The sequence below is a fragment of the Ovis aries genome, chromosome 3, assembly GCF_016772045.2.
Source record: "Ovis aries strain OAR_USU_Benz2616 breed Rambouillet chromosome 3, ARS-UI_Ramb_v3.0, whole genome shotgun sequence".
Classification (NCBI taxonomy): domain Eukaryota; kingdom Metazoa; phylum Chordata; class Mammalia; order Artiodactyla; family Bovidae; genus Ovis; species Ovis aries.
In genome coordinates, this window is record NC_056056.1 from 112,322,208 (window position 1) to 112,347,480 (window position 25,273).

General features: G+C 35.7%; 1 protein-coding gene across 15 annotated transcripts in view; it reads right to left on the reverse strand.

The window, feature by feature from the left end:
- Positions 1-204: 204 nt before the first annotated feature.
- The window catches only part of OSBPL8 (oxysterol binding protein like 8), a 168,604-nt gene continuing 143,535 nt past the window's right edge, over positions 205-25,273 (reverse strand). For all 15 annotated transcript variants that reach the window (XM_042246538.2, XM_042246535.2, XM_042246539.2 and 12 more), the window contains 10 exons: positions 24,892-24,988; positions 21,956-22,054; positions 18,518-18,615; positions 16,532-16,621; positions 15,183-15,319; positions 12,999-13,184; positions 12,568-12,655; positions 8,405-8,510; positions 6,577-6,679; positions 205-4,379 (listed from right to left, as the gene is read on the reverse strand). In XM_042246538.2, coding sequence (XP_042102472.1) covers positions 4,247-4,379; positions 6,577-6,679; positions 8,405-8,510; positions 12,568-12,655; positions 12,999-13,184; positions 15,183-15,319; positions 16,532-16,621; positions 18,518-18,615; positions 21,956-22,054; positions 24,892-24,988 — 1,137 coding nt within the window. In that variant the 3' untranslated portion in view covers positions 205-4,246. The remainder of the gene's footprint in view (positions 4,380-6,576; positions 6,680-8,404; positions 8,511-12,567; positions 12,656-12,998; positions 13,185-15,182; positions 15,320-16,531; positions 16,622-18,517; positions 18,616-21,955; positions 22,055-24,891; positions 24,989-25,273) is intronic.

Sequence of the window (25,273 nt, forward strand, 5' to 3'; positions counted from 1 at the left end):
CTAACTTCCACTTATCTGAAGGTTATTATGGGTATTCAAGAAGAATGAATGTAAAATATCACGTAATGCATACATTAGGGACTCTAGCTGTTAAATCCCTTCACCATCATTCACAACTACCCCTCAAATGACTTTTAACTAAAAACGTATTACTATGTAATTTAGTCACCATGTTATAGTCAAAATCATTTGATCAATTTGCTCTTTTTAAAAATTTTATTTAGAATGCCTAGTTGAAGTTAGCATCATTTTACAGATCATTAGAAAAATTCAATTCTTTTGTCTCTGCAAACATTTATAATAGGTTAGGAGTAACAGATTAGAAATGTAATACATTACAAAACAGTTGCCTATGACTATCTGTACATTTACTATGCACCTTAAGGAAAATAACTTGACAGTGTGCTGTACTTACACTGCAGATAACATACTCTTATTCTATTTTACAAAACTGACCAGTGTTTGAATTTATAAATGATCATTAAACAGGATATTTAACTTAGATATATAGGTAACATGGCTAAAAAGTAAAAAATTTCAACTGAAGTTGTGTGGCTCATTAGTTCAAATGTTTCATGGCATTTTTTCTTTAAGTATTGTAATTCTCAAATGATTTTTCATGATAAATTCAGAAAGAAAATTTTCTAAATATTTTATAAAGTATATTCACATTCATTTTGTCATGGGTTTCTTGTGGCTCTTCTAAATATATTAATCATATTAAGGAGACACTGGTCCTATTCAATTTTAACAGTCCATCTTCAATTAAAACTGTAACAAAACAAACAGCATGTTAAGAGTAACAAAAAGTAAATTAAACATACTAAATTCACACTATAGATAAACAAAATAAAGCCAAATTACATAATAGTGGCAGGTTATACAGGTTAAAGAATCTTTTTCCACATAGTCAAATAAGATAGCAGTTCAAATGTAAACTTAGTGATCTGTGTGGGATTCCTCCCCTCTCAGCTATGGTTCAAACTGGAAAATTTGGTATAAATGTTGATTTTAATATTTCTGTGCATTTAACATAATTCAAAATAATCTGCAGCGTCATGTATGGCTCATCATTATCACTGTATGTCAAACAAAAATCCCCCAAATATATTCACTGTTCATTAGAAATGTCAAACACTGGAAAAAATGGAATTCTATACATTTGTTTTCTTAAATATTTGACCAAGATATTCCTCAAAAAGTTAAAACTGCCTTCTCCACATAATTTTGTGTACATATGGCACGAGCTGACACCCTAAAACAGTGTGAATTCCATCGAAAAGGCACTGTTTAACAATACTCAGAATAACCTGACGAGTCTACTTCAGTGACGTGTGAAAGTGAAGAATATATTTGAGAAGGTAAGTGGACAAACCCTTATAAAAAAGTACAGCATCACTGTTTAAATATACTATAGCTATATCAAAGGAAATAAAGTGACACAGAGAAATGACCCTTTTATGACAATTAAGCCTATAAACATTTTGAACCATATTACAGTTCTGTAACACAAAAATGACAAAAATTATTTTCTTAAAGGCACAAAAGCATGAATACTAAATGAGAGTTGTATTTTACAAGGCCAACTTTGTCAATGGAATGGTAACAAAAATTACACTGTACCTTTATAAGTAATACAAAAAAAGTAGTAATATGAAATACAAATGAAATATCTATCACTGAAACTTACTTATATCACACACCCTATTTATTGTCTTTTCGTGGGCCAGCTACATCTCACTAAATGGTGGATAACTGAAGGCATAGTATATTTGATAACTAAAACAAAAACCCACATGTCAATAACTATTACTTATTTAAATTTTCCAGTGAAAAAATAAACTTTTTGATCAAATGAAAAAAGAAAAAAAATACTGGTTATAGGTCTTAAATCCTAGAAACCATCATGAGACTCTCAGATAACTGGGAACTGTAAATCACAATTTTTATGAGTCCATGTGTGAAGATTAATCTCAGGCAGAGAACATTCAAAGTCAATTACATATATGGTTAAATACAAAGTTCATTATGTGTTTTAAAGGATTCACATACTAAGCCTAGTATAAGAACTGATCTAAAACTAAGCCACCAATTCCTGAGTTTTGTATTCAGTTCACAGAAAGGAACTCATATAACTAAAAGCGTCAGACTATTAGATTAGACATATGTTTTTACTGTATAAGAAACAGCATGAGTAACCCTGGTCTTTCTCATGAAAATAGTTTTTGACTCCTGGGATAATAAGAACCCATAACATTTGCCCTAACAAGAAAGTTTTAAAAATAAGGAAAACAACTCCCTCTCTAGTCTTAGAGGATAACCATACAAACAAAACACTAAGACCAAATGAAAGTGACATACAAGTAGATAAGCCTAAAGCCCCACAAGGGAGTTTGCCAACAAAAAAAACTTAAGTTTTCAGGGTTTAAAGATGAAATTATCGTTGTGATCCGCCAATCAACTTATATAAATTAATTCTAATTTAAGCCATAAAAAAGGACCGAGTTGTACAATATTTACAAAATATATATTAATGAACAGGCAGTTGAGCATAATATTGGTAACAGAGTACAAAAATGATATCAACAAGTATGCAATACAAACAAAGAACCCACCTGTTTAGTGTAGTCATACCTATGCTTATATTGGGTATAGGTATATCTTATTTATGCATAATCTACTTAAAAAACATTTCCACAATTATTGTTTTGCCAAAAATACATGAGAAATGGCTCCTCATAAAACCTAAGGAGACTAAAGATCACTATACTGGTTAGGAGGAACAAAGCAGGCTCTTCTTATCATTTTCGGTTTGCAATAATTTAGTAATCTTTCCTCTATTGTACGCTTAGCATGGCCTAAACATTGACTATAACTTCACTAGTGTCTCACAGTCTCTTCTTAGTCAAGGGCAAATGTAGCCAGAGCAATTATTTCCTCTCTGATCTTCATTTTCATTCCAAAATCTACTTTTGGAATTCTAAGATACATAAAGTAAAAATATTAAACAAAAAAAATTTAGGGAAAATGTTTGCCTGAGCCTGTACAAAATGAACCTTGAGGAATTGTAGTTTTGCCCCAGACTGCAGTTACTGAGAGCAAAGGGGAACAGAGAATTAAACTTCGGAACTTGATGCTCTTCTTAGATGCTCAACTTATTGCACATTTTAAAGAAACCAATTTTAAAATGCATAATTACCACCACACTAAGTGTCTTTTCTTATCACTCTTCTCTTACTTGGCTTTTGAAGTAAAATATGGGATATAAATATATATATATATTTTCTATTCTACTGTTTCACTGAACACACCAGAATCTAAATAAAAGCTAAAGAAAGGTTTTCATAATGGAAAATCATGATTATCAGCATTTTATATGCCCTACAAACATCTCTAGAATTTAGCCTATGTTATTGGACCAACTGAGTTTAAAAAAATAAAAAGGACAGCAATCAAGTTTGACCACACTTTTTTCCAGCAAGTGCTTAAGTGGGTATTATGTATGTACGATAAGAAAGATAGAATCAATAGATCCAAGTAGCTGCATACCAGTTTTCTGCTGTTGATATACACATATTTATACTTGTATCTATAAATATTAAATTCTAGGGATTAAAAAAATCTTGTGTAAACTTTTGAAAAAAGCAATTTGCCACTCTGTCTCAATTTGACCACATATTTTGTTTGTTTTCTGTTTGTAAGAAGACAGTTGAGCTGAATGCTTTGAAAATGATTTTTTTTAACAGTACAGTGTGTTGAACTATTTATGCCTAGTATCCCATTATTTCCCATTCTGTAATTCCTTACTGATAAAAGTTTTGTGCCTGTTTTATGAAGAAAATAGATTGTTACATATATAAGATCGATAGCATTTTTGTTATGACTGACATTAATGCTATATATTTCATTACATGAACATACAACAGACTACAAAGATTACTGTAAGGTATATATAAGACACAATTGTGTATACACGTGGATTCATTATACTCACATGTAGACATATTCTGACAAAAGCTAGAAACATTCTGGCACTTAACACATAGTTCACTTTAATCATCAAATAGAACAGCTCTTGTTTCAGGTTAAGGATAAAAGGTATGGAAAGTCGACACTTCTCCATTTATTTCTAAGGTTTTCAGTTTTATAAATATTGTGATGTTTTAATAAAGACCAAACCAACTTCAACATTGGTCCCAGGCCAAATCTGATCATTCCAGTTCGTTAACTCAATTGTAAAGGGCTTCTACTTAAACATGAAGTTTATTATGACTTGAAGCAAAATCAGAAGAAAAATGATGATGTAGTCTTTTTGCTGAAGAAAATAATCCGTGGCAGGTGTGCTTGAAATTAAATGATTTCGAAGAGCCATAATGTTTCTACAAAAATAAGGAACAATAAATGTAATAATTATTTATAAAAAAATGATAGCAGAGAAATCACAATTTGATATATGGCTACATAATTCAACTGTATAAAATTCAATTGTTTAAAGTTCAAACATTCACCACCTCCTGAACAGGGAACTGATTATGCTATGTGGTACCACCAGTAGGTTTTGCCTAAATCTGTACTGCATGCTGTATCAAATGCATGACTTGATGATGCCTGTTGAGCATGGCTTCCCCGATGACTCAGTGGCTAAGAAATCTGTCTGCAACGCAGGAGACACAGGAGGTGCAGGTTTGATCCCTGGGCCGGGAAGATGTCCTGGAGAAGGAAATGGCAACCCATTCCACTATTCTTGCCTGGGAAATCCCATGGACAGAGGAGCCAGGTAGGCTACAGTGCAAAGGATTCCAAAGAGTTGGACATGACTGAGTGACTGAGCATGTCAAACATAATTTTTAAAGTTTGCAGACTTTATAATATATCACCTTCTTTGTTATCACAGTGGTTTTAAAACAAAAATTTTGCCTCTAAGTTGGTCCACTAAGGTTCTTTTATCTTTTTTTAGGGAGACAAAGGTAGAGATGGAAAAAAAGCCTTTATTTATCAGGAAAAAACCAAATTTTATGATATTTCCGACTTGAAGAATGCTTGGTAGGCATTTCATATGCTAACAAAAATAAAATGTTAATTTAGTCACAATACAAGCTTACATTATCCTACTGCGACTCTAAATACTTTGCCTAAAACAAGCTGATTAGTGAAGATGTTTTCTTTATATGACTTCTTTTAAAGTGTTTTCCCAGTATAGAAGAAAGGAGGCAAAATGAACAAGTAGGCTCATTAATTTATAAATATAATTAAATTAGGAAATGCGATCACTTATATAAGGACTGATGATACCAAGATGCAGAAGACATGCTCCCTGCTCTAAAGGAGCTCACAGTCCCATTGGGGTGGAGTGGGAGTAGGTAAACAGACACAGTGAGCAACTCTGCAGTACAGTAAGCACTCAGAAAGACTAATGGGAACCACACACGCCAAGTGGAAGAGTTAGAAACTCTGGGGGCAGAGAGGATGAGTGATCAGAAATGTTACAGAAAGAGTAGCATTTGAATTATATTCTGAAGGATAAACAGGGATTTTCTTGAAGGGCAAGATGGGATGAAGGGCAGTTTAAAAAGTAGATTCACTGTGGGTAAAGATCCAAAGACAAAAATGTTAAGTCACTCAGTCACGTCCAACTCTTTGCAATCCGATAGACTGTAGCCCACAATGTTCCTCTGTCAATGGAATTCTCCAGGCAAGAATACTAGAGTGGGTTGCTATTCCCTTCTCCAGGGGATCTTCCCAACTTGGGGATCAAACCCAGGTCTCCTGAATTGCAGGGAGATTCTTTATCATCTGAACCACTAGGGAAGCCCCTATATGAAAGGGCACACTATATTCTGGAGATGTGGGAAGTTTCATAGGACTAGAACACGGGGTCAGTGTAGAGGAACGGCAAGAGATGAGGCTGAAAACAGCAACTAAATATAAGCTATAAAATCACCAAGAATAGAATAAATATCTTTTAAAAAAATCCCCCAGAAGCTAGCACTGAGTGCTGAATACACCAAAGCAGGTTGGCTAATATAAAAAAGTTTAACAGCTGTTATAGCAATGGGATACAACCAATCTGAACTGGTGCTGGCCTTAGTGATAGACAGGAACCTTCTTCCCTTCCCTAGGTGTTACAACCTTTCGGTGCTGGATCATCAGGAGGTGGGTGTGCGGAAATGCAAAGGGAACACTCAAAGGTCTCATCCACTGTTATGAATGCATTTCGATATTTCAACAACTGGTACATCCCAATGAAAACTAGCCATGTACAAAGGACTGTGGAAGCCTTGACGTTCTCAAAGACCATCCCACTTCCGTATTTAACTCAGCTACATTCCTAATATGCTACAGCAGTCATATGAGATTCCAGTTCTAGCCTCACAAATGAGACAGAACAACCTCCCTCTCTCCCCAGTACTTTAGTGCCAAAGGAATTTCCTGTGTCAGTAATCCCGTGTTAGAAGCCAGGGTTCTGGTTTAGCTTAGCAATGTGATAGAAATGTAAAGTTTGCATATGACTTTCTACATAACAGGATTTTTAACTCCCCTGGACTCAAATGAATAGTCACTGTCGGTATAGATTACCTTTTAATTTCTTCCTGTGTTTGTTTAATAGATTCAATTGAAGTTTGAATGTCTCCCAGTTCTATCCCTTTCTTTCTTCTTGCACTTGGTTTTACTGATTGAGCTAAAAAGACATTGAGAATAAACACAGTGAGAATAGTGGACATATTTAATTATAAACAATTTACATTTCAGATTAGTGATTCTTACGTAATGAAAATTTTCCTAGACATTATTTTTATGGTCTAGAGACTAACATACTACTCTTAATACTTGGGATTTTCGAAGTTTCAATCATAGTTCAAAACTAGAACACTATAGATATATTACAAGAAACCATAAAGTAGTCAAATTTTGGGTGGAATCAGTTTTATTTTTTAGCCAATTAAAATAGACAGAAATATTTCTTTAAAAATACATATATTAATCTGGGGGAGGTATTACTCTTCTATCTCTTGCCTACTTGTACACATATGAAGTCAGCTTTTTGAGCACCCTTTTCAGTTTTTTTAAATTAATTGTTAATGTTATCTTTATTCCCTTAGTCACTTACATTTTAAAACTTTTCTGTTGGTTTTAGTATCTCTTCTACAAATTTTTATTGTCAACCAACAAAGTGTATGGTATTTTTTTAATCCCTTCAAGTATCCATTCCTTCCTTTCCATTTTTGTTTAGATCTTAATCTCTCTCCAGGTCGCAGCTATCTAATTTGTAAACTTGGGATAATAATAATACTCACACTTACACGGTTGTAGTAATGTGTGTTTAAACATCCAGTTTGGCCATGTTAGGTACTGAATAAATGTTAGCTGATACATTATAGGTAATATAGTGGAGTGAGTAAGACAATGAATTAAGGAGCCAGAATATCTGCATATATAACATAAATATATATACTGCCTTACAGGGTATATGACCTTGGGCAGGTTAACTTGTGCCTCAGTTTCCTTTACTGTGAAATGGGAACAACAGCATAAATAATATTCTCCTTTTGAGCACAATGGTACCAATGACTCCTGCTTTTAGAGAAACTTTATTCATCTTACTCCTCTTTTATCTTGTCTACTCACCTGCGTCCCTCAAGCCCAGACTACTATAATCCATTAAAAATCCTAATAATTCATCAGAGTTCCTTTCCCCTAAGAACCTTCCCTCAAACTGAATTCAGCTCCCTTTCCTTTAAACTCTTTACTATTTGTTATCTACTGATTTCTTAGCACTTACCATTTCTTCGTCTCGTGTATTATCGCTGTAAAACAGAGTTCCCCAGCTTAGTGTAAGCTTAGTAAAGACTATGGCTTTAACAAAAAACCTTTATTTTTTCATAACGTCTCAGACATTATCTTAATCTCTGATTACATCTCAGTGTAGTCCAAGACAGCTTATAAATTATGTGACTTAGAAATGGCACACTTCTTAATTTAGTTCATAATTTTGATACAGTTATATTTTTACTTGTCTGTGATTTCTAAACACCACAGTAATTTACTATGAGAATGAAAACCCTCTGAAGCATGAACCGAACCCAAAACTCGAGAAATGGTGGCTGTGCTGCATCTAGGAAGCCATCAACACTTTTCCAGGAGCTAATAAGGCACAGGAGCCACTACTACTGTGTGGTTCTTGAGTTGCATGCTTCCCCTTTTCCGTTTCTGTGACTTGCCCTTGTGGCTTGGTTTTGAATCTATAATCTAGAAAAGCTTTTCCTGCACATCACCCCATCCCTACCAAAACTTACAAATCTTCTTGAGTTAATATGAAAAACCATTTTAATATATCACAGTATAGTAATATCCTTTTAAAAATTTAGACTCTTTATAATCAACAGTCCGCAATCAATATTTTTACCTTCACTTCCAGACGAGTCCTGGATATCAGGTTCTGGGGAGGAATAGCCTTTTGCCACTTTCTTCTGTTGCCTGGTTGGTTTATGCTTCATTTTTGGGACACTAACCTGAAAACAAAAAATCATGTTATTATGTGAATTTGTGCTGAATTTCGTAACTAAAGATCAATGTTGTACAACTGTCAAAACTGTTCATGTGCACAATACTTAGAAATAAAAACAAATATGAAACAGTCTAATTAAAACTTAACAAGAGGTGATACTTATACAAAGTATTTAATGTTAATAGGAAATATTAATTTGGCATAAACATTGAAGAGTATAAGAAAATATACAGTGAAGTGGTTTCCTCCCCACTGCTGATCCATATACACCCAGTCTCTCCCCCACTAAAAAGATACTCAATGCTATTAGTCTGTGTATCTTTCAAGAGATATTTTTATGCACACACAAATATGCATACAGATACCCTACTTTTCTAACTGCACAGTTAGTACATCTGGTACAATCAGAAAAGTGCATTGCCATTTCCTACTCCAGGGACCTTCCCAACCCAGGGACTCCACCCATGTCTCCTGCATCGGCAGGCAGCCTCTTTACCACTAGCGCAACCTGGGAAGCCCAAGTTAGCACCTCTAGCTGGATTTTAATTTAACAGTGCTACTTTAAGATCATACCTGGTTCCAACATTACAAACATTCTCACCAAATGATGTTGGTTTTCCAATAAAGTTATTTACCTTAAAGTTTTAACAATACCTGGATAATGTAGAAAGCATCTTACAATAAATGGAAATGATATTATTGTCATGCAGAGCATAATTTAAACTTACTGTAAATATCTGAGTAAATGTACAAAATTCAAAAGTGTATTTAACCATCAATTAGGACTAAATTTTCCTTTGAATAAAAAATGTGAGAAGAAACCAGAAATAGAAGGGCAAGGTAATTTATATGCTTAGAAAAACATGGAATCAGTGGTCTTAAGTCTTTATTCTTATCTGTTTACTGTTCTAAATAGGAATTATCCCCAGTTAACTATGCCTTGAAATAATTTTGCAAATCTTACTCATAGGCTTCAAATTGAAATTTGTATAATTTTATTACAGAAAATAACAAGGCAGGTTCTAGATTCAGCCTACACTGTGCCCTCATACTTTAAATCATGGAAACCTAAAATTTTATAACATTTAGAATCCAAATCCACGTTCTTAGAGAAGTAGGTCAAATAGTAGCTCAAGAGACTGACATGGCCTGATGCAAAGATAAGGTTGATAAGGCCTGGTGAGAAGTTATTTAAAATGAGACAGGGAGTCAGTAATCTAACTCTCAGTAGACAGAGATTTAATGTGATCAGTAAACTCTATGGTTAGGAAATATATATGCCCTATATGTCACTATCATGATAGTGTTGTTAAGGGAAGAAACAAAATTTAAAATTTTAAAAAATTATAAATTGAAAACGTGTATGTATGTATGTTGCTGCTGCTAAGTCGCTTCAGTCGTGTCCGACTCTGTGTGACCCCATAGACTGCAGCCCACCAGGCTCCCCCGTCCCTGGGATTCTCCAGGCAAGAACACTGGAGTGGGTTGCCATTTCCTTCTCCAATGCATGAAAGTGGAAAGTGAAAGTGAAGTCGCTCAGTCGTGTCCGACTCTTAGGACCCCATGGAGTGCAGCCCACCAGGCTCCTCCATCCATGGGATTTTCCGGGCAAAAGTACTAGAGCGGGGGTACCATACACACACCTATACACACACGCACACATAAAAATTTTTTTTGCCACTTTAACCATTTTAGGTATATAATTGAGTGGTATTAAGTGCATTCATAATATTTTACAACCATCACCACTACTTCCAAAACATATTCATTATTCCAAAGACAAACTCTGTAACAATTAAGCAGAAACTCCCTATTCTCTCCTCCCTTCAGTCCCTAGTAACCTCTAATCTTTCTATGAATTTGCTTATTAGATATTTTATATAAGTACAATCAAACAGTATCAATCCTTTTGTGTTTCATTTATTTCATTTAGCATGTTATTTTCAAAGTTAATTCATGATGCAGCATGTATCAGAACTTCATTCCTTTTTAAAATAGCTGAATAATAGCCAGTTGTAAACATATACCACATTTGGTTTACGTTTCTCCATCTGTTGACAGACACTTGAATTGTTTGTCTTTTGGCTATTGAGAATAATGCTGCAATGAACGCTGATGTGCAAGTGTGTGTTTGACTCTGTTCTCATTCTTTTGTAGTAAATTGCTGGCTTATACAGCAATTCCATGTTAAGCTTTTTGAGGAACCACCAACTCGTGCTCCAAGCAGCTGCACCACTTCATATGCCCACGGGCAATATATGAGGGTTTCCATTTCTCTACATCCTCTCAACATGTATTTTCTATTTTTAAAATTATTATCATTCTAGTAGGTGTGTAGTGGTACCTAACCTCTTTATAGTTTTGATCTGCATTTCCCTTATGACTGTGTGGATCACAATAAACTGTGGAAAATTCTGAAAGAGATGGGAATACAGACCACCTGACCTGCCTCTTGAGAAACCTATATGCAGGTCAGGAAGCAACAGTTAGAACTGGACATGGAACAGACTGGTTCCAAATAGGAAAAGGAGTATGTCACGGCTGTATATTGTCACCCTGCTTATTTAACTTATATGCAGAGTACATCATGAGAAACGCTGGACTGGAAGAAACACAAGCTGGAATCAAGATTGCTGGGAGAAATATCAATAACCTCAGATATGCAGACGACACCCCCCTTATGGCAAAGTGAAGAGGAACTAAAAAGCCTCTTGAAAGTGAAAGAGGAGACTGAAAAAGTTGGCTTAAAGCTCAACATTCAGAAAACAAAGATCATGGTATCTGGTCCCATCACTTCATGGCAATTAGATGGGGAAACAGTGGAAACAGTGTCAGACTTTATTTTTTGGGGCTCCAAAATCACTGCAGATGGTGACTGCAGCCACGAAATTAAAAGACGCTTACTCCTTGGAAGAAAAGTTATGACCAACCTAGACAGTATATTCAAAAGCAGAGATATTACTTTGCCGACTAAGGTCCGTCTAGTCAAGGCTATGGTTTTCCAATAGTCATGTATGGATGTGAGAGTTGGACTGTGAAGAAGGCTGAGTGCCGAAGAATTGATGCTTTTGAACTGTGGTGTTGGAGAAGACTCTTGAGAGTCCCTTGGACTGCAAGAAGATCCAACCAGTCCATTCTGAAGGAGATCAGTCCGGGTGTTCTTTGGAAGGAATCATGTTAAAGCTGAAACTCCAGTACTTTGGCCACCTCATGCGAAGAGTTGACTCATTAGAAAAGACTCTGATGCTGGGAGGGATTGGGGGCAGGAGGAGAAGGGGACGACAGAGGATGAGATGGCTGGATGGCATCACTGACTCGATGGACTTGAGTCTGAGTGAACTCCGGGAGTTGGTGATGGACAGGGAGGCCTGGTGTGCTGCGATTCATGGGGTCGCAAAGAGCCGGACACGACTGAGGGACTGGACTGAACTGTGACTAATGATGCTGAGCATCTTTTCATGTTTGTTGGACATTTGTCTATCTTCTTTGGAGAAATGTCTATTCAAGTCCTCTGTTCATTTTCTACTTGGAATGTTTGTTTTTGGTTAAGTAATGAGTTCTATAATACCCTAGGTATTAAACTCCTATGAGATCAATTACTGCAAATATTCTCTGTTGTCTTTCACTTTGATGTGCATCCTTTGATACACAAAAGTATTGATTTTGATGAAGTTCAATGTATCTATTTCTCCTTGTTCCTCCTGCCTTTAATGTCATTGTGTGCGTGTGTGTGCGTGTGTGTGTGTGTGTGTGTGTGAATCGCTTAATTTAAAAACTATTCATACTAACAATAAGAAAGAATACAGGGCCAAATAAAAGATTATGAAGATTTACTCCTTTTTTCTTCTAAGAGTTTTATAGTTTTAGCTCTTATTTTAGGTTGTGAATCCATTTGGAGTTAGTTTTTATGTATGGTTTGAGGTAGGGGATGCAACTTCATTCTTTTCCATGTGGAAATTCAGAACTATTTACTGAAGACAAAGAAGCAGAGGCAGGGTGGGAGAACTAAAGGGAGCATGTTCCTCTACGACTGGCAGTCTAATTACTTTCTGAGTACATACCATTGGAGTGCGATGTTTCACTTTGGTCTGGATAACACCATCTTTTTCATACTGTATCATATCATTAAGTGGGTCCCATGGTCGAGTACTACATAAATGAAAAAAACACCACTTGTTTCATGACTAAGCAAAGCACTCAAAAACTTTTTCAGAAACTTCCTATTCTACGATTAGATTTTCAATGGTAATTATAAACTAAGCCATAAAACTAGATCTGTTATATATAATCTTCTGATCCTCAGCTCACTTTATAGGCTAACTATTATCACAGAGTCAAATTTATAATGAACATCAAAGGCAAAATCTCATACTTTGTCTGTGTGTGCGCATGTATCGCTTAATTTAGAAACTATTCATACTAACTAAAAAACCTAGAAATAAAGGCAAAAACCTATGGGATGTTACTTGTGACACACTTTTTAATCACTTACTCTGCAAACTTGTAATGCCATTCTCCTGTAAGCGAGTCAAGTTCAAATAACCTGCAAGTCCACTCTTCATTTTTCGTTTTCCGCTCTCTGGCAGCCTGTCTTTGAGCTTCTTCTAAAACATACTTTTCTTGAGTCGCTTCTGTTTGGTCTTTGGCATTTATGGCTCGAGTTACCCGCTGCCAGAGTCTAGTTCATGTGCAAAAATAACATTGAGAAAACAACAGAAAATCAAGTCTACGTGGAGTAGGTTTGAGTCCCCTTGAGAGGAAATGATGCCCATGTGGGTTTTTGGCGCTGACAAAGCTAAAGCTCAGGTGCTTAGAAACAAGTCAAGATATAAAAAGTAATGCCTTAGATACAGCAGGACAGTGGAGACCAATTTCTTTTCTGGGCAAGAGAAATTTATTACATAAGTTCTTAGATATATGGAAATACATGGAGCTGACCCATGATGATAAAACTCTAGTGAAGGCTCAATAATCTACATTTTTAACAAGCTCCCCAGATGATTCTTGCACATGCTGATTAAGATCCACTGGCCTCAAAGATACAAAAGTGTAACGTCATGCTTTTCAACCTTGGATGCAGGATTTGTCAGGGAATTTAAAAAATCAGAATCTATGGGAGCGGGCCCAAGTATTGTTTTTGTAATGTTTCCCAAGTGATTTTAATGTGCAGCCAGTGTTGAGAAGCACTGATTTAACAGAAATGAATACTTTTCTATTAGAAGTAAAATCTGTTCCCCTACTAAAGTTTAGTTTTATATTAGATACATAAAAATATATCTATATTCTACCCTTCTGGCAAGACAGTATGCTGGGGCTGAAAAAATAAAAGGCTATAGAATCCGATAATCCTAGATACGCCACCTCTTGGCTGGGGAACTTACAGTTACTTATCTTGTCCAAAACTCATTTTCCTCATCTTAAACATATGTTAAATTATATCCATGTCTTAAAAATAGTCGCATGCCTTAGCAAAGTTTCACTCTTGATGGCGAGCATCATGTGGTTATAGTAAAACAGAATTTTTTCTTTTAATGTGAAAATTTTTCTAAGTTGTTATTGAATTTGTTACAGTATTGCTTCTGTTTTATTTGTTTATTTTTTGGCCATGAAGCATGCGGGACCTTAGTCCCCTGGCCAGGGATCGAATCCACACCCTCTGCACGGGAAGGTCAAGTCTTAACCACTGGACTGCCAGGGAAGTCCCCTGAAACAGAATTTTTAGAACGTGGCAAACTCAGTTTTTGAGTATAGAAGGAAAGTGGATGTAGACTTGAATCCTCATGAGAAGAGAATGATATGTGTGCGGAAACTCGTACTGGGAAGTCAGCTGGATAATGTATATAGAGTACCTAGTAGACCGTCTTTTAAACAGCAGCCCCCTTCTCCTAACGCAAAGAAAGGAATAGAAGAATACAACTGAGCAGTGTTATACCATATTTTTGAGGTACCTCCCTAGTGGCTCAGACAGTAAAGAATCCGCCTGCAATGTAGGAGACCTGGGTTCAATCCCTGGGTTAGGAAGATCCCCGAAGAAGGGAATGGCAACCTACTCCAGTAAAGTATACCAGATTGAGCAAGAATTTCATGATTTAAGAAATTATGGCCTTAATTAGTCCCCAACTAGTAAGTCCTCTAGAAGCTGCACATCCAGTGCTGTAATTTTTGTACTTTAGAAAATAAAACAAAAGTAGATTTTGTTCTGCTCCCTCCACCTAGAGTTCCACATGCCTAACCTGGGTGAGAAAACGGCCGGATAAAAACCAAGAATCATTAGTCTCGTATTTTTCTGTCTTTTTAGTTCTCTGATCAGGGATTGAACCTGTGCCCCTTGCACTGGGAGTGAGGAGTGTCAGCCACTGGGCTGGGAGAGAAGACCTGGTCCTGTAATTTCATGCAAGCAAAAAACAGTTTTTTTTTTTTTAAAAAATAGGCCCTGGAACAGATAAGAAGAGAAAGGAAAAACACAGGAAGCCTTAATTTAGAGCAGAAGAGCAGCATGGTTTGTACTGTAATTACTTGATATTCACATACACCAAAACAAAATCCTGTCACATCCCACAATCAGTAAACTACTTTGTTGAATTCAAACAGAAAAAAGTGATCACACTGTTGAGGGATTAAAAGGAAAAAAACTCTTTGGATTTTCATGAAGTTAACTGAAAAATGGTATACTTACTTCTCTGATTCAAAATCCCCCTGCTCTTCAAATTTTACAGTGTGCCTTATTAATCGCCACTGCTTGATGTCTGGTGTTGGATTCCAGAAGACCTCTGAATTATCAGTCTTTTTGTCAGTAATAAAAACTTCACTATCCTATATTTAAAGATATTAAAAATTAATGTAGAGAATTGTCTTTATTTAAAAGGGAATTATGTAGTTCAGTAATAACCATTTCTTCTTGCCACTTAATCCCAGTAAAAGACATTTCTAAAACAAATACAACAAGTACTTTTCTAAAAGCCCCAAATCTCTTGTTATGAAAACATTAAGATTAAATATGTAATACTTGTCCTTAAAAGTCTGGTGGAACAGGCAAAACGTTTGTGAGTTTTCACAAGTTTCACTTAATCCTCTGAATTGTCAAAGTAGCATAGTGCTTGCTCTAGTTGCTGTAGACCAGTATGAGATGCTGCAGACCATCTGCGTATTCAATATATGCAGAAAAAGCTAAGACCGTTTCTTGCATTAAAAATCTGAGCACAATCTCATAAATTTCATTTTTTTAAAAACAGTTCTATCTTTTTTCCAAATGATATTCAGATAGAAGTAAATTCTAAAAATAACAGAGCATTGTGACCTCTAAGTTGAGTTTCTAGGTCCATCTTCAACACCATACTTCCCATCATTTTCTGATTATAATGCAGAAAAAAGCAGACACTAGAGTTAACAGCGAGAATGCATTTGGCACTAGCATGATACGATCCTCTTTAAAATTAACTTAATATGCTCCTCTTAGAAAAATTACATAAATGTGAATTTAGGTCATCAGAGAAGTAAATAGAAGCCACTGCTGTCAAAAAACATTGTATCTTTTCCAAGCTCCTCAGAAGGAACTAGAACTCTTACTGGAAACGCCTCTTCTGGTGAGAGGCAGTATACTGCGGTGTATAAGCACAGCCCTGGAACCAGTGTCTAGGCTGGGAATCTTACTTCACCACTCTGAACAAATTATTTAAATTCTCTGTGCTCAGTGTCCTCCTCTCTAAAATGGGGACAAAATAGTAACACTCACCTCATAGGATCACTATATTAAATGAGTTAATATAAGTAACATTTTTAAACAATGCACTCCATAATAGGATATATAGATGTGTCAGCTACTTTTATTGATTTAAGGTTTTAGAAAGCTCAAATATTAAACTAAATATTATTGATAACAAAGCAATACCAAAATATTTAAGTTGAAGCTTATGTTGAATAGTCATGCTTTTAGAAATGGAATAAGTGAACTTATAAAATCTGATGTTTAATTTTTTCCCACTGAATAAAATTCTTTTTGTAAAGCTAAGATATAAAAATACTTACCCAATGTCCTTCCAAAGTAGCTAGTACTTCTTTTCCCAATTTTAGTTTGCCTGATATTTGATTAACACAGTCACTACTACCTAGAAATGGCTTTTAAAAGAAAAAACGTTGAAGAAACAATTTACTTTTAATATATTTACATACAATGTAGACAAAAAAACAAAAACAAAAAACTAACTGAAAAAGTAACTATATATAACTGTACAGTGCTGTTGAGGCACAAATGGTGAAATACTGACTCAAATTTTAGTGAGAAATATTCAGGAAAAATTGTAAATTTATTGCTGTGTGTAAACAGACAAAAGCAGACTGTAAAGGTCCAAGGAAACACACTAAGAAGCTAACACTGAGACAACTGGCTCGTGTCCTGAGCTCTCTCGACTCCAGACCGCACTCTATCCACGCTGCAGTATTTTACACAATAACAACTCAGTAAACATAAGAGACTTAACTCATATATTTAATAGGAACTCTTCCTTTAAAACAAACCAATAAAACAAGAACCAAAACATTTCTGAAATTCAATTAGAAGAAATATATTTTGAGTCACTATATTGCCTTACTGATGTCTATCCTCACTGACAAAATTCTGATGCTCCAATCTAATCCTTAAAGATGTCATAAATTACTTAGAACCACTTCAGTCATGATTTTCAGTACTGTTTGCTAAGAAGGAAAAAAAATCAAAGGGCACTGCATCAGATAATACTTAAAGAGATCTTTTTTATTAGAGTAAAGCTGCTGATCTACTGGAATTCATCATAGCTGATACTTACAACTAATACTTGGTTGTAAGCATTAAATAATTCATAGAAATATTTTTATCTAAAAATAATGCTGTGCTACATCAACAAATGATACTGTGAAAGGATCTTAAATTTCCTTGCCATGCTGTGGCAGACAGAATTTTCCAAAGATGACCTCAACTATATCACCCCTCCCTCTTCAGCCCACATGCTCTTCCTCAATGGCATCCATCCTCTCACTGAGAAATGGGGTCTATATCCCTTCCCCTTGAATTTAGGTGGGTTTGTAACTCGTCAACTAGTAGAGAACGGTGGAAATGATGTAATTTGAATTCTGAGTGTATCTTCTGCCTTGCTCACAAGGACACTTGTGCTTGGAATCCTGAGCCAAGTAGAAGTCTAACTATCTTGAAGTTGCCTTGATGTGAGGAACACAAGGTCACAGCTCAGATCTGCAGTCCCAGTCTTTTGGTCACTTCAACATTACTTACACGTCATCAGTCACGTAAGTGATGAGCTTTCACATGTATCCAGCCCCCAACTGTTAAGTCTCTCACAGCCTGCGTAACTGTTGCCCCAGGCCTAATGCAGCAGAGACAAGCCATCCCCAATATGCCCTGTCCAAATTCCTGGCCCATAGAACCACTAAGAAACAGAACATATTTGTTTCTAAGCTTGCAAATTTCAGAATATGTTAAGTCAGAAATAATAAGTAATACAAATCCTTTAATTACACAGCTATAGCTCAAGCTGATACATACTTCTTTTCAGATATATACTTTTTGGTATTCTGTAAAGCAATGCTTCAATTTAATAAGAAATTTCCATTCATTCTCTTCTTAAATTTCCTATGGACTTACCTGATAGCTCAGTTGGTAAAGAATCTGCCTGCAATGCAGGAGACCCCAGTCGATTCCTGTGTTGGGAAGATCCCCAGAGAAGGGATAGGCCACCCACTCCAGTATTCTGCCCTGGAGAATTCCATGGACTATATAGTTTATGGGGTTGCAAAGAGTCGCACAGGACTGAGAGACTTTCACTCATTCATTCACTCGCCAACAGTTTTATTAACTAAGAAAATCCAGCTTTCTATTGATGTGAATCTTCCAAGGCTGCCTTTTCATGAATTCTGTGTTCTTATATTTAGTTTTCAATTAGGAACAAAATTGTGCTCTTTGTTCACTATTTATAGCATAGCGCCTCGTTAACTAGGTGACACCTCCTGTCACTCTCTACTAACCTTTAGTTTGAATTCAAGTACTGCACTGTATCCAGTCTTTTGACATGTGATGCTGACTGTTCCACCAAGCTCCAGTGTCATTGTGCCATAAAGAATTCCTAAAGGAAAAACACACACAATTTTGATAAAAGTTTGAAGAGAGAGGCAATGGCTTATCACAAGCAGAACTTTATAATTTAATCTCCTTCTAGCAGAAACTAATAATTCAAGAGGATTCTATCCTCTCCAATAACAATCAATAATTCACACACAAAGTTGGTTTTGAAGGATTTAAAAAGATAACAGTCGATCCACATCACCTGCAGATTCTACATTTGCAAATTAATACTCTCACTAAAATACCTTTTTCTTTTTTTTTTCTTTTTAAGCTGTACCACACAGCATGTAGGATCTTAGTTTCCAGTTCCCCCACTAAGGATCAAACCCATGCCCCCTGTAGTGAAAGTCAAAGTCCTGACCAGGGAATTCCCTATTCCTACCAGGGAATTCCCTATTCTCACCAAAATAAGTTAGGAGTCCCTACCCAGAGCATTTTTGATTTTTGTAGTCATTCATGGATGTGTGCAGAGTGGTGAAATATTTGAGTTGTCCAATGTGCACATTGGAGATGAAGTCAAACAATGCGAGACACTGATTTCTGGTTTCATTGCTCATGCAGAGTCTTCTATGCAGTGTATTCAGTGCCACATTTTCGTGCTTCTTGTGGGTGATTTTACTATTTACAATCCCCCAAATGTAGTGCTAAAGTGCTCTCTGGTGTTCCTAAGCACAGAAGACTGTGATGTGCCTTATAGGGCAAATATGTGCGTTAATGCTTGGTTTAGGCATGCGTTATAGTGCTGCTGGCTATTAATTCAATGTTAATGAATCAAAAACATATACCACGAGAAAAGAAGCAATCCTTGTCTGGAAAGAATCTGCCTGCAATGCGGGAAACCTGGGTTTGATCCCTGGGTTGGAAGATCCCCTGGAGGAGGGCATAGCTCCACTCCAGTATTCTTGCCTGGAGAATCCCCATGGACAGAGGAGCCTGGCGGGCTCCAGGGCGTGGGGTCGCACATGACTGAGCGACTAAGCACACAAATAAAAACAAAGTCATGTTTTGACTGGGTGATGAGAATACGGTGACAGAAGGCTCACGAGAACCTCACCATGTGTTTCCTCTAGGAGCAATAGTTTGGCGTTCATTAATTCAGCGTTATGGTGACGTTATAAAAAGTAAGTACTGCAAACAACGATAGTCAACTGCGTAAGATAAATTTAAAAATTTCCCCATTTTGGCACTTGACTAAAAGCTGGGGAACTTCTGAGTTTGAGGAGTTAAACAGGCTGTGTGTGTGTCTATGTTCTTGGACTAATTTCTTTTCCCCCCATGTTTATCATTTCCATAGTTTGTATATTTCTACCATGTATGCACAGAAACTATATAGACTCATTTTGCATACAATCATACTATAACAGGTCTTATCTTTCTTCAATTTGATTTTTTAAACATTTCAGATAGAATTTTTAAAAATTTAAAAATTTTCATACAATTTTTGAAGATTATTTTCCATTTACAGTTATTAGAAAATCTTGCTTATTTTCCCCATGTGGTATACACATCCTTGAGCCTATCTTACACCCAATAGCTGTGCCCTCTACTTCCCTACCACTAAAATCCACTCCAACTGGTAACCACTAGTTTGTTCTCTATATCTGCCAATCTGCTTTTTTTGGTTATATTCACTAGTTGGTTGTGTTTTTTAGATTCCATGTACAAGTGATACACTGTATTTGTCCTTCTCTACCTGACTTTACTTCTTAGCATGATGCCTTCCAAGTTGGACTAAACTCCCATGGCAGTCTTTAATATGCAAATACACAATGCTAATTTTTAAGAGAGGAACGGACTATGCAATGTTTCCAAGTTATTTGACTACGGAATTCCTGCTTTATAAAATAATGTGAGACTATTGATTTAGGGAACACATCTTAGAAAATATATACAAAGGTAGAAAATAACAACTTCCTCATTCACAGGAGGCTATAATTTCCTCTTTTTTCCCTGCAATATAAACCGTGCTATGAAAAGTTTTCCCTGTTGCTATTTAGGTCTGGCATCAGGTATTTATCTACATAAAATATTATTTCACTTATTCCAAAATTTAAAAAATATATTTATCAAATCATGATTTCAAATGTTTCACTTCATGCTTATTTCAAGAACCATACACGAAGCTTTAAGAATTATCCAGCCGGAGGCCACAAGTTGGCAGTCTTGTACTTAGTACCAGGTAGATTCATGGTACAATGGATGGGCTCAAATAGCCTAGAGCTTAGTCTCAGCATTCTTACTAACTAGCTGGTCTGGCTTTAGGTAAGATTCCTAACCCTTACAAGTTTTTTCATTGTGAAATAAGGCCATATTAAGTAACTTCTATGTTTTCATGAATCAGTTCTGAAAATAGAGGATAATTACCCTAAAAAGCTATTTTTAAGAAATGGGTTGGAAAGGATGGTATACGTAACGATGGAGCAGAGTGTTTAAGATGATGCTGTATAGAACTGCAGTACAGATTGCAGAGCTTGTGTTAACCTCTTTCTGCCTCATTTTGCTTGTCCATCAAACAAAGATAATATTACCTAATTTATAGGGCTACTGGAATGATTAGATGTGTTTATAAATGTAGAGTGCACAGAATAGTTGAGTGCCTGTCCTGTCCTGATAGTTGTTATTTAATATCTTTATCTGTACACTAAATAATGAGAGAAAAGCATAATGCATTAATTTTTAAGAAATTGCCAAATAAGGATGAGAAAAATTTTAAGGAGCCTGTTATAGTGAAAAGCAGTAAATTAATATTTAAGGACTGCGTAATGGTACAAAAAAATGAAAATCACTTTCAAAGATTCTGAAATAATAGTCAGTCTCATCAAATTTTACAACTTGCAGATAAGGCAAATGAAATTCCATTATTATAAATTAGTCTCTACCAAACTAATATTTGGCCACCTCATGCAAAGAGTTGACTCATTGGAAAAGACTCTGATGCTGGAAGGGACTGGGGGCAGGAGGAGAAGGGGACGACCGAGGATGAGATGGCTGGATGGCATCACGGACTCGATGGACGTGTGAGTGAACTCCGGGAGTTGGTGATGGACAGGGAGGCCTGGCGTGCTGAGATTCATGGAGTCGCAAAGAGTCGGACACGACTGAGCGACTGAACTGAACTGAAACTAATATACATGTCACAGAAAGTCCACTGTGGTGAATTAATTCACCATAGAAGTATTCAGCAGATGATAACAATGATCTTGCGTATCTGTAAATCAAGGACACTTTCAAACAAAAGGCCAAGTAACTCCATCAATCTCAAAACATAACAAATTACGGTCAAATACATTTACTTAAAAAGAAGATTTAGGGGAAATCTAACAAGTATAAAAAATATTTACCTTTACAATGAGCATATGGCATTGTCATTACATAATCTTCACCTCTATTCAAGAAAGTTAACCGTGCTTCTCCTTCTAATATTGCAGATAATGAGTTTCCTGAAATAAATATTACTTATTAAATTTCACAGAAAATAATTTAACCATTTCAAAACAAACAAAACATATTGAGAATATCTATCAGATATCTACAGTAGAAAAGGGTGCTTAGACGGAAATTTACAACTTAAATTAGAAAAAAAGAAAAATTCAAATCAGTGATCTGACTTTTGACCCTATGAAATTAGAAAAAGAACTAATTAAATTCCAAGTAGGTAGAAGAAAGGAAATAAGGATGAGCAGACATCAGTGTATAAAGTGGACAGGTAATTCAGAAAATTAGGGAAGCCTAGAATTGATACAGACAGATCAAAACAAAGAACACAAACCAGGAATAAAAGGAGCCGAATCGCGGCAGAGCCTACAGGCACTGAAAGGAAGCCAGAGAACGTTGTGGATGATTTCACGACAGTAAATTTGGGATCCCCCTCTCTGGCCCTTCTCCTTTCCAGTGCCTATTCTCTGTCTAGGGGCCATGGTTTCTTCAAATTTAGCGTTTGGTGCTCCAGGCTGCAAAGGTTGCAAGGTTTCTACCGGTTTACCCCGTTAACCGTATGTAACCAGGAGCTGAGAAGCAAGGATTCATTCTGTGTGATTTCTGACCTATGACTGTGGACTTCCCACTGAATTTGCCTGCAACTGCTTTCTCTTTAATACCTTCAGGCAGCTGCTTTTGGTATTAGGGCCAGAGGTACAGAGAAGGATGGTCTGGGAGGGCTTTATTCAGACATTGTTGTCCATATACATTTTTAATACAGTAAAACCACACAGATCTTTTGTATTCAACTGTATACATGTGCTGGCTTATCATTAAATCATTTATCTTTTATTATATTGTATTTATAAACATATTATATCTTAAAATAACTGAATGTTTCCTTATTTTAAAGGAAACACGTGTTCTTCATGGGCAAGCTGAAAAATCAAAAGATAATTATCCATAATTCTATAATTCAGGTTAATCAGGAAATATTGATTTTTTTTCCTAAACATGAACACATGTTTACTTTTACTTCAAAAACATGAATACTTTTAAAGTAGAGGTGACTCAGAACATAGATGTATTCTGCTTTTCATTTAACATTGTATCATCAGCTATTTCATATTATAGTGCACATTAGAATTACCTGAGGAGATTATAAAAATGTATATTCTTGAGCCCAGTGCTTGTGATTTGGTAAGTCAAGACTGGGGTTCAGGATTCCAAAATCTTAACTCGTATTCTGATAATGAAATTGATAGTTCACGCATACTATTTGAAAAACAAGAGCAGCTTTCCCAAGTGATGATAAATTATTTAACCCATAGCAAAGTGGCTAAGTACCTATATTTCACCTGCTCCACAGGATATAAGAAACCCATTTAAAAATAAGTGGTTCTTAGCCTAGTGGTATAAGAAAAAACAGATCAACAGACCTGGGAAGACAGAACCTGAAACAGGAAATAATGACACTAAAAATCATTTATAAACAGACCCTGAGAAAATTAATTGGCTTTTAGGAAAGGAAAGTTGTGTTCTTGCTTCACTCCAGTCACAATATATACATCAAAGTAAGTTCCAGGCAAATTAAAGATCAATGAAAGCATAAAAATATAAGAATATATAAGTGAATTATTACATAAGCGGAAGTGCGAAAGGATTTTTCTGTGACATCAAAAGCAGAAAACATCAAAGGAAAAACTGATAATTTAGTATATCAAAATGTCAAGAGACTACTTGTTAGGAGGAATACACTCTGCCCAGATGTCATTAAATTTAGCTTAATTTAGATTCAAGAAAATGCACCAATTCCTAAAACAAAATAAATTATCACACTCTCCAAGCAAGAAGTTTCTATATGAGCAAGTCAATAACAAAAGAAGAAATGAGGAAGTTACAGAAAAACTGCCCCTACAAAGTCTGAACTTAGTAAATCCTTTCAAATTACAAAGGAACAGATAGCTCTGATATACATTCACTATGTATCATATGATATACATAGCTCTGATCTATATTCACTGTAATACTGAAAAAAAGAAGGCTAGCTGCAAGTAATCCTGGCAAGCGAGCTGTGTAGTTGGTACTCAATAAAAATTCTACAAGGGTAGAACACACATTCACAAAAGCTATCTACACTATAGTCAGGGAAGGGACATGAAGAGATGAAGGGTACAGTGGGGAAAAACTCAAATACATGCACTTTCAGGAGAAAATGATCACACTCTGAAACAAGCGAAATATAAAACTAGGCAAAAAAAAAAAAAAAATCAAACTCAAAAGCCAAACAAAGCAAGCATCAAGGGATGATCTGCTTGTTTGAATTGTCACAGGTTTTAGATTAAGATTTCCTACTGTACCTATTTCTTTATTTTCCTTCTTCTTTTTTTACAAAAGTTTTTAGTAGCATGTTACTTGTCTCAAGGTAAAAATATCATTACTTTCAATATTGGACTCTGGACAAGTATTCTACCTGTATTTAGATTCTCTCTCTATATATTCGAAGACTAAATCAAAAGATCAACCCCTCAGGTACACTGAAATGAAACAAAAAATCTTGGTAGAGCTAAAGGCAAAAGAAATATATTGTGGACTAAAATGGCGAGCTACAGTGGACAGTCATTATTCTGTCTTTTGATAAGTGGTATTTGCGGTAAATTTACACATAGATGAAACCTCTATTTATGAATGAACAAAGAAAAACAACAAAAACGAAAAGGCATTATCCAAGTAAAACTGATACTTAAAATGACATACAAATCCCTTGTTGAAAACAGTACAAGACACTGTCTATACTAAAGCTCACCAGAAGATACTACATCCCGGAAAAGTGTATAGATTGAGACATGGGTAGACTCACCATAGAACTTGGACTTGGCCAGGATACTACCACTAAGGCAAAATCCATCTTTTCGGTTACTGACATAAAAGGCAGATATTGGTGGATGATGAGACACCTGTTGGATACAGGAAACATACATGAAAATATAATAACTATAAGCATATTACTGTGATATTATCAAAAGCGCAAGTCTTAGAAGTATATTCTAATAATGAATTAAATATTTGGTAAGTATTTAACAGTAAAATTAAATATTGATGATTGTAGGAACCAATCTCCAACATGTGTCTCAAGGCAACCCACCTCCTGGTATTCACAGCAATGGAGGAGCTCCGTTTACACTGTGCCCACTGCACCTGGGTCAGTTTGTGTGGAAGTCATAGTATGCCACCTCTGAAAT